Source organism: Lethenteron reissneri, chromosome 24 (assembly GCF_015708825.2).
Source record: "Lethenteron reissneri isolate LAM-NWPU_2019-01 chromosome 24, ASM1570882v1, whole genome shotgun sequence".
In the NCBI taxonomy this organism is placed as follows: domain Eukaryota; kingdom Metazoa; phylum Chordata; class Hyperoartia; order Petromyzontiformes; family Petromyzontidae; genus Lethenteron; species Lethenteron reissneri.
In genome coordinates this window covers 16,785,212-16,795,719 of record NC_083802.1, presented here as the reverse complement: position 1 = coordinate 16,795,719, position 10,508 = coordinate 16,785,212, and the positions used below count along the sequence as shown (strand labels likewise).

Sequence of the window (10,508 nt, the reverse complement as noted above, 5' to 3'; positions counted from 1 at the left end):
TATCGTGTGCGCTGTGACGCATTTACGCAGTATCTTGCAAAAAACGTTGTGACGTCTCCCCCCCCTTCTCCCCAACCCCGGCGTTGCCCATCCGCGTGCGTCACGACTCCATAGAAACGTCGCGCCTCTCGATGAACTCGTGCGCGATGACGTCACACACACCGGGTGCGGTTGACGTCATCGCTTGTGTTCGCGCGCGGTGACGTCATCTACGCCGGGTGCGGACGACGTCACCGCGTCGCTTGTGTTCGCGCGCGATGACGTCATACACGCCCGGGTGCGGTCGACGTCACCGCGTCGCTTGTGTTCGCGCGCGGTGACGTCTTCCACGCCGGGATGCGGATGACGTCCCCGCGTCGCTTGTGTTCGCGCGCGGTGACGTCATCCACGCCCGGGTGCGGTCGACGTCACCGCGTCGCTTGTGTTCGCGCGCGGTGACGTCATCCACGCCGGGGTGCGGACGACGTCACCGCGTCGCTTGTGTTCGCGCGCGGTGACGTCATCGCGCAAGGGACCCCCCCCACCACCACCACCACCCCTACGACTGTCACACCGCAAGCGTCGACCGGCAAAGATGAGCGCCGCGGCTGTCCCCTCTCTCTTCGCCGACTACAGGGGCATGGCGGACTCGGTGGCCGACAAGCTGGTGGGCTACAGCAAGGACGACGGCGGCTGGCGAGTCGCCAAGTCGAACGTGAGTTTTGCGCCGCGTTGGTTCCCTTGTGACCTGGGGCTGCGTAACCTCCGCCGTATGTTGGACTTCGTTCGCATCGTACCTGGCCAAGCGTGCTGATCGGATGATTAGTTGATGGGGGTCGAGAGGATGAGGATGAGGAGGAGGAGGTCAGCGTGTATGCTTAGGTCTGGTGTCAGTGTCCAGGGTCTAAGGTTACAAAGGCTCTATTAGGTGGGATCTGTCAAAGTGCCAGCTGTCAAGTTGAGGTGGGAGGGTTTGAGTTGTCACGGTTCTCTCGATGCAAGGTGCAGGGATGGAGGGGGTTTGGTGTGGGGTTAAGGTCTAGTTATCAAGTTGACAGCTGATCCAGGGTTTATACTAGTAGTGTCCACGGTTTACTACTGTGTGCTGGGTCAGGAGCAGCAAACCATGGGTCATCATCATCATCTCAGATGCCCTGCAGCGCCACAATGCATCCTCAAGATTTGGCAATGCCAACACCAGAAGCGGTGGCATATGCAGAATATTGGTAAAATTCTAGAGAGGTTTGACAGGAGTCACGAATAATAATAATGAGAAACACACCCGGTGGGCTGAAGAAATAACTAATTGGCGTTTTGTTAACGTGACACATTTCTTACTGATTGGCCGTGTCACGTGGTGGAGGGTTGCGACACATTTATAATTGCGCGATCGAACCCAAAAGCCTTTATTATTATGAAGAAGAAGAAGAAGCCTTCCAGCTGTTAATTCCCTCCAGGTCTAGGGGTTGGACACGATGTAAGGTTGAGATGTCCCGTATTTCAGGGTGCAGGGATCACAGGGTTAGACGTGAGGTCAAGGGTTCACTTGCCAGCTTCCTTAGTAGCCGAGCTCCCGAGGTATGTGGATGTGGTCGAGGGGAGTTTAAATCGTTGGCGAGACGTGATGACTAACAACGGCCTTGGCCATGATGACACCTCGATCAACAATCCCGCATTCAGCCGGGCATCCAGGATCCTGGGTGTCATATCGGAGGGCCGAACAGGACATGGTTTTGTTGTGCAACCACACATTAACAACAACAACCACCACACATTAACACACGCACACACACACACACACGTTGCGTTAACCATTAAGAAGGCTTTCGGAACACGACATGCCTGACGACCTCGCATAGGACGCTAGAACGAAGCACGCACAGCGACTAAAAGTGCCGACACAACAGTTGTTGTTGTTGTTTATCCCTTGGAAAATGTTGCGTCTGTGGGCAGTATATAGGTACATTACCCCGTAGGTTACGACACGATGAGTGGGGGGGTAAGTTATAGGTTCACCATTGACTCAGGGTTAGGTTCAAGGTCGGTTGTGGTTCCAGTTGTTGTTGTGCTCGTTGTAAGGGGTATATTTTGGAGTCGAGAGTTAAATGATCAGGTCGCAGATTCGTGCCGCCGGTTACATCATTGGTCGCATGGTTCGTGGTTTATATGGTCCATTGTTCAGTGCACACGTGGTGCAGCGCCGCAGATGGCAAGGTCACCAGAACTGAAGATCCCTTCTCGCCTCGGTTTCCGTGTTTTGAACCCACGCCACAATAAGTATAACCCGTAAAAACAAAGTTTTTCACTATAAATCCTTTATATGCGTGGCGGCTAGAGTCCTCTCGTCCTCTGGCTTGAGATGGCTGCCACCTATGGGTCAGATGATTGTCTGCCAGTATTAAGCAATTGGTAATTAAATATTGAATTTGTTTTCTCTAAACAGTGTAAAATTATGGGAAAAAAATTTCACGAACATTAATTGTCTCGCACAACGAGTCTGTGTGCAAAATGTCAGCTCGATTGGATCACGGGAAGTAGGTTAAAAAACGACCGAAAGATTTGCACGGTCGTAAGCAAGCAAGCACACAAGCAAGCGAACTTAATATAAAGGATTTAAAAATGGAACTGCGCCGAGTCTCCAACCCGTGTGAATTGTCTCCACCCCACGACGCTCCAGTGTTTTTCGCCGAAGACGTTGTCATGGCAGTGAGTTTGCAGAGATGAATTGGCTTCTGTAGATGGCGCTGTCAGAGCGACGACTCGCATCGATGGTGCCTCTGGAGACGGTGACACCGACTCAATTTGAAGACCTCCCCCCAAATGCTCTGCCACCTCTGATCATCGCTCCATCTCCCCGCTGGGGGTGCCCGCATGGACGCGTTCCATTTTATAGTTGGCATGAAATGTCTCTTCTCACAATAGGGATTTGAGAATGACAAGATGCCAGTTGCTTAGTCATGCAATTTGTAGGTTAGATTGTAAAAAAAAGTGAAAATGTGAGATTACATTATTAATGAAAGTAAATATGTTTCGGCTTTAACAATTGTTTTGTTTTGTCACCACGAGGAAATACGGACAGGGATCACACTGGGACAATGTAAGGACAATCATTTAAATAGCATACCGAATCAATGCAATGCCAAATTAACATGGTCACTTTTGCACGGCGTATGTTGTGCATTTGAAAAATGCCTTTATTTATAGGCTTTGTGCAGCGTGGTGAGATCAAAACTCCTCTGCCCGCATTGCGTGGGGTAGAGGTGGCCCTCATCCAATCGTACCTTGACTACATCAATGTAAATGTGTCCAGCAGTCACACACGTGTGCTGCCACTTATTTACGTGTAGGCGGCATTGTGTGTACGGTACACACGTGCGCGTGGGTGTATCAACAGGAAATCCACGTAAGTTCAAGGGCAGGAACTCATGACCGGCGTTGATATTTCCCTTAAAATTTTAGAGGCTTCATATACCTTTTTTACGCCTACAGCCAGTGCTCTATGCCTCCGCCCTGGCACGTGGTGTCGTCACATGAGGCCACTCTGCCAGCCGCCAATGAGGGACTGCACGTGGTGTGAGGCCGGTGTTGCGTAATGAATGAGCTATTCATAGCGCCTCCTTGAGCTTAACTTGTTCAGGCCGGGCTGCAGTCACTTTTACGTGGGGCGGTGGCGCTTGGTAAGTGAAGAGCCCCTTAGGCTTTCAGAGTTGGACGTTGCTTTGCGTTTCTCTGGCTCGTGGGATGATCACGGCAATGGCAGTACAGTCACAGCAATGGATTGCTGGATCAGTCTGTGCAGAGCTTTCAGTGTGTGTGTGCTACCTACACCCTGTTGATTGTCGCTGGTGACTGGGGTTTCCTCCCACATGATAAACACACATGAATGGAATTGGCTAATTATCCCATCAGTGTAGGACCCACGTGAAAAAATTTTAATTGAGACTGATGACTCACTAGTGTATTCAATAATTAAACTGTCAAAATGGAAAACCATACTTGTGTTGATAGATTAACAATTTAATAGATCTCATGGAATTTACTGTAAAATATGGCAAACACTGTCGTCTACGGGGATTGCCAAGGCTCAATTATGCAACAGCCTTAGTCTCAAGGGCACTTCGAAAACAAAGATCACACACAGCACTGTACGTTAATCTAAATGGCAGTTTAGTTTTCAGCTCCATCTTCTTTCATAAACATAATGACGACGCGTAACAATTACACAGCATGCAAAGAACAACCATGACGCCTCATTAAGAATGATATATAGCTTGGAAATCGTTGTAATTATGGTGCTAATTAGCAATATGTAAATATGCCTAATTGACGTTTGGAATAAAACTGCCTGGTTAGAATGTTTCCACCCAGCAGACTTTTAGGCATTCATATATTACTGCTTGTTCTTTTTTGTATTTACAGAAACTTGTTACCATATCGTGGAGAGCATCTACAGAATTTCCTGGCTACCTGTAAGAAGAAAAGCTACAACATGCGTGCACAAACTACACATCCTAAATTAAATCTTGACTTAAAGGTTTTGTGACTGCAGGAATTCATATTCTTTGGGTCTTTCGGTAAAGCCACGGAGATAGAAAATTAATAAAAGATAATAAATAAAAATAATAACAATATCACTCTATTATTATTACGTGATATTGTTATTATTTTTATTATTTTTTGTATCTACGTGGCTTTGCCGAAAGACCCAAAGAATATATCCTAAATTCACTTTTAGTATTTGATTTCATGTTTTAAAACATACCCTTTTGGATTCATATAGCCAGTCTAGATGCAACCTCGTCTTGAGACACTGCAAAACAGTGGGACAGGGGCATCATGGGGGAAATGAGTGATTGTTGTGTTAACAAGAGAAAGAAGCAGTCGGTCATCGGCAGGGAAGAGAAAGTCATGAGCCTGGATTTGAAGAGGGGACAGCGAGTCAAAAGATGGGATGGCCGGTGGGAGAGAATTCCAGACCACAGGGACAGGCAGAGGAGAAAGAGACCTTCCATTGAGTGAGGGTGCACGGTGGGCGTTGATAGGGTACTGTATTTTAATTTTAACAAGCATCACATTTGTATGGATGTTGGACTTCTTTCACACCGTACGTAGCCAAACCATGCTAATCGGAGGTGTGGTGGAAGGACAAACTTAACACCAAAAGCAGTACTAAAGAAATGAGTTCAATCTAGTTTCAAAATGTCATGAATACACTATACTCCCCGAAATTATATACAGATGTAGTAGAAACACCAAATATCTATGTACGTATGTTGCTAATTGTAAGTGCTATGCGTGCCTCTCACATGATGAAATGAAAAGCCAGGGCTTCAAAATAATCGCGGAAACTTGTGCTCGGCACGCTCTGGCGCTAGGTACAAAGGCGAGGGTCTACTGGAGATGGCCCCCAATGCGCTGTGGGAGTTCGTGAAACCCACGCCGGACGGCCTCCGTGTCAAGTGGGATCGCAACGTGCGCGCCTTCCAGATCCTGCAGTCGCTGGACGAGGTACGCTCGCACGACGGCCAACGGCGGAGAAGATCAACAGCGGCTGGGCGAGCCCCTTTGTCAATCTGCTTTTGGGTGGAGCTCTCTCCTGGCTGTGTCGATCGTGGGGGTTGTTTTGCAAGGTATAATTTCAGCCCTGTCTGTTCAGCAGATTGAAAATCACAAAATATTTTCTGCATCAGGCACACCACATCCAGTATTCCTCTCGGCATGGCTGTGACTATTACTAGTCAAGGTGCCTACTCCAGTCAAAACCAGCGACCTGGAAATTGATACACCGCAGAGTTCCGCCACTGCACACTTTGATCACTTACTGGCAGTAGTTCAGATATTCACCATGAGGCTACTCCTGAAGCCATCCACCGGCTCGCTCACCAGCCGCGACATGGACGTGTAAACGTTGCTGACGAACTCCGTGCCAAACGAACGAAGAAGAACGAGAACTGATTATTTGGTTTCTCAGGAGCTGTCCGTGTGTCGCACCATCACCTCGTCTGCTGCCATGGGCGTGATCTCCGCGCGTGACTTTGTGGACGTGGTGCTCGTCAAACGGTACGACGACGGCTCCATCGCCTCCAACGGTGAGACGCGTGTGCGACTCACTCACGAGTGCATGCTGGACTCCACTAACACGCTGGGGAGGCGAGATTGGGACACTTGTCGAAACTGGTGCGGAGTCTGCTTGTCTGGAATTAACGCTGTTGAAATTGCGCACTCCCAGCATACCGTGCGGCTGATATGTCGTGTAGGACATTATTTTATATTTTTACGTGGAGATACCTGTGCAGGTATATGAAGTAAGACGTATTGTATGCTTATTTGTTGTTCAAACATTGTAGGTCTTATATGCAACCACTTGGGGGCGCAAGTGTCACAGTTTATAAGCGCGCTTGCTTTCGCGTTTCATGGAATCCCAAAATCCCTGGGAACACGACTTGAAACTCAGTTTCTGGGGACAAAGAGACTGGAACTTCTGAATCCTCATTGATGACAACACTTCGTAAAAATATTTTGGTGACATGTAAATGTACATTTCTTCATTTGTGAAACACATCACTTGTATTATTACAATTAATTCAGCCTCACAATGATAATTATAAAATACTGAAATGAAATGGGTGAGTAGGGACACACATTTTTTATCGCTGCGTGTAACGAAACAAATAAGTATCAAGACAAGACATTTTAGATGGACGCTTCAGATGCAACAGCTGTGGCTACTCTTCACTGCAACCCTTTGTGGTTGCAATTACAATTTACAATTACTCATCCCCAGTCAGCTTTGGATGTGCCCGTAAAGTTACAATCATTTATTGCATCTCATTCTACCAGGACTGCATTTCAAGATACACAGTATAGCTCCACATTTACCGTATATTCATGTGAAATGTGAAGGGAGCGATATTTTAATGGAGCCGATCACCGCACGCGTCTTTGTGTCTGTGCAGCGACGCATGTGGTCCACGAATCGTGCCCACCCCAGTCGGGCTACGTCCGTGGATTCAACCACCCCTGCGGCTGCATGTGCCTACCCGTGCCCGGGTAACGCAGCACGGGCACTAGCGTGTGCGCTCACTCACACACATCACGCACACTTCCAGATTTGAAGCTTTCGTGACTGCAAGGATTCATACTCTTAGGTTTTTTCAGGTAAAGTCACGTAGGTGAAAATAAATACGAACAATAAATAATAAAATGATAGAAATAATAATAGAAATAGAATAATAAATCACGACGTTTCGGGCGCAACACAAGCGTCCGTCTTCAGGTGGGACAACCACAGCAAGAAACAATTGCTGAAGTGGGCAAAAGAGCTGCTGTAACAAGGGGCTATATAGGTAAGAGACGGGGGAGGAGCCAGGGAGGATAGATAGAGGAGGGGGGTGGGAAGTGGGCGGGGCTGGGAGTGGGAGGAGGAAGACACTGGAGATGCGCATATGAAGGGGGCTTTTGGCTGAGTTTAGGGGGCTTTTGGCTGAGTTTAGGGGGGTTTTGGCTGAGTTTAGGGGGGTTTTGGCTGAGTTTAGGGGGCTTTTGGCTGAGTTTAGGGGGGTTTTGGCTGAGTTTAGGGGGGTTTTGGCTGAGTTTAGGGGGCTTTTGGAAAAGTTTAGGGGGGTTTTTGGCTGCTGCCAAGTGCAACACTCTGCATGTGAGTGATTACACACACTCACTCCATACAAACGCACACTCGCTCCACACATGCGCACTCACACCACTGCCATATGAAACACACACAATGACTCCACACATTTCACACTCACTCCTCACTCGAGTGTATACATCCACACTCACTCCTCGGTTTCTATTCATCCTTTCAGCCTTCTATTTTAAATTTCACCATATCCTTGATATAAATGAAGCTGCTTTCTTCTTGAACTACCTCCATCACATCTGTCATTTTATCTGTATCAGGCTGATCGTTTCCATGTGTGGCAACTCCTTTATCACTTTCCAAGGACTCGCCAATTACACTCAGCACTGCTGTTGTTGCCTCTGATTGCTGTGACCCCTTTTTTAGGAGGCCCTTTTAAATACGTTTCATCCTAGCTTCTAATTTGATACAGAGTCTGAACCGCTTATATTACCCACCATTTCACAGGAAAGTTTACGTGTGCGACTAGCTCTGGTCCAAGCCCTATCAAAGACAATAACCAACCGAGTTCATCGGTTAAAGCTTCATCATCTTATTGAGAGCAGCACGTAGTGGAGATGCAAGAAGCGAATTACCTGCGATCGCCGCTTGTCCCTAACCTAACGCCGCCGACTTCCCATGTCGCTTTCCCGCCCTGCTCACCGCAGGGAGCCCAACAAGACGAAGATGGTCACCTTCTTCCAGACGGACCTGGGTGGCTACCTGCCCAGGTCACTCGTCGACTCGTTCTTCCCATCCACGATGGCCGAGTTCTACAGCAATCTCAGCAAGGCGCTGACGACGCTCAAGCCATGACGACCGCCGCTGTAATCCTCATCCGTGCCACCCACCCGCTCGTTGGTCTCAACTCCCATCAGCCACACTTTTCACCCTTTTTTGGCCCTCCACCGAATGTAATAATGTCTTCGCGTGGCCTCAAATGCACGGTTGCATATTTTTATTGCAATACCATGGAGATCTGTGTGCTGTCCGTGTCATTATTTGTGACATTTTTGATTTGTCGCTCTTTTAATGAGAAGAAGATTGCTATTAATTGTCAAGGGCATTAAGGCGGTGGCAAGACGCGAGTGTGAGTTAGGGGATGGCAGTGCTGTCCGTTCCGTACTTTACGCAATGAATGTGCTGTGTGTGATCAATTAGGTACCGGTGGAAACACCGGTGTTTACATTTAACCTGAAGTCACTTGAATAATTCGAACCTGGTGCAAGGTATATAACGGAGCAGAGCGCACTGCCACTGGTGGCTTAGGTTTTAATTATGCATGAATTGTGCCGATGTTCTTCAACATTCACTCACCGCCCCGACACAGCATGGCTACATTGAGAAGTGAACCCAGGTTCAACCAGAAACCGATGATGGCTGCTGTGGCCACTGCAAGGTGTGGCAACTGCAGGTCTACTGAGTACAGGGTTAGGCATTGTTTTCCCCACTGTACAACCGAGCGATCCTGGTCTGGTTTTGCTAAGTCAGCCCGGGGCAACTCAGGAGGGTGCCAGGTTTTTTCTGTCACAACTGAGCCGTGCTGGGGGCATCACAAGCAATGCATGCGCCACGTCAGACTCGCACGTTAAAGTGTAGTGACCGAAGCAATATAGGGTAAGAACTATTAACCCCACCTTATCTGGCCCCACCATGGGCCTGAGCCAGATTTCAGATGCCACGTGAGGCCAAAGTTTTAAGGTTTGGTTCTGGCTTGGCAAATTTCCAGTGGGAAAAAAACCTCTCGTATTGCGAGGGCCCCACACTGGCGTGGCTCGGATGTGCCAGTGGAAGAGGTTGTGTATGAATGTGGCAATGCGATGTTACTTTTGTCAAACTTGGGCAATGATGTATGTGTTTGCACTGGGCCCGTGTCTATTTTTCCTTGCGCATGCATACACGGTGCCCCAATAAGTGAGCACTTTGTCTCGATGTATATTTTTGTTGTGGTCTTTTAAACATTCCTGGAGATTTCTGCTGCTCGTTATTATCATTGTGAATACATATTAAATGTGTATACTATAAATTGAAAAAATGTAAACAGAAAGTTTATTTAAAAAATGACAATGCATTTTTGCATTGTTAGGAGGGTGGGGGTGTTAGCAAAACTGATACGATTGTGCCGTTCGTTTTAACGTCAGGTCGCTGTGGTCATGTGACCGAGAAGTGATTATCAGCCGCCTGCAGCGATAACCGTAAAGAATGTGTTTTAATGCATTGAAACTTCTTGTGAATTTTGGAATGTTAAATGTTTGTCACATTGATGGGCATCTGAAGTTTTATTTATTTTTTAAAGTCCACGGGTTAAACGGTGGGATGGGGATGTAGATGCATCCATTTTTACGCACGTATCGCAGGAACGCGCGATGGTGATACTTGCAGGCAACCCGTCATCCAGCAGTGGACACATCACGGCCCGATGATGAACGTTACTGGGTTTCATGCGACTTCCTCCAGCCGCTGTGAAAAGAACAATAATCCGTGCTGGCTTTGAATCGCGAATGGCGACTCGTCGATTCATTGGATGGCGAAAAAGGGCCAAACTGTAAAAACACTCCAAGGGCGATGTCGGAAACAGGGCGCTTATTGAACGCGTGGATTGCTTTCACCACCCTAGAGCCAATCCGCATTAAATGATCAAACAGTGCCTTGGCTGATCACAAGAGGTAACAAAAACAAACTACAAGGCAAAACGTCCCCACCCAGCCACCCGCTCTGACCCCTGAATTCTGCCGTGGTAGTTTATACGGCAGATTCTCTTAAAAACTTGCTTGCCAAGTCACACACTGCCTGGTTTAAATTCCGCCCCCATCCCCTCCCCCCCACCCAGAAAAAAAAAGTTTTCACCTTCCCTAGCATCACTTTAAAACACACAAAAAACTGTACGTGG

General features: G+C 47.8%; 1 protein-coding gene across 1 annotated transcript; it reads left to right on the top strand.

Annotated features, from left to right (window-relative positions):
- Positions 1 to 524: 524 nt before the first annotated feature.
- Positions 525 to 9,880, top strand: STARD5 (StAR related lipid transfer domain containing 5). The gene is made up of 6 exons (XM_061558491.1): positions 525 to 694; positions 4,399 to 4,448; positions 5,355 to 5,487; positions 5,951 to 6,068; positions 6,936 to 7,029; positions 8,287 to 9,880. Exons 1-6 carry the CDS (start codon positions 575 to 577, stop codon positions 8,432 to 8,434), a joined length of 663 nt encoding a protein of 220 aa, XP_061414475.1. The 5' UTR covers positions 525 to 574; the 3' UTR covers positions 8,435 to 9,880.
- Positions 9,881 to 10,508: the final 628 nt, after the last annotated feature.

Bases quoted from the DNA above. Each gene is read 5' to 3' on its own strand.
- STARD5 (XM_061558491.1), top strand. From the start codon at position 575: ATGAGCGCCGCGGCTGTCCCCTCTCTCTTCGCCGACTACAGGGGCATG. The intron at 4,449-5,354 runs GTAAGAAGAAAA...CTCTGGCGCTAG, and splicing joins ACAGAATTTCCTGGCTACCT to GTACAAAGGCGAGGGTCTAC. The intron at 7,030-8,286 runs GTAACGCAGCAC...TGCTCACCGCAG, and splicing joins ATGTGCCTACCCGTGCCCGG to GGAGCCCAACAAGACGAAGA.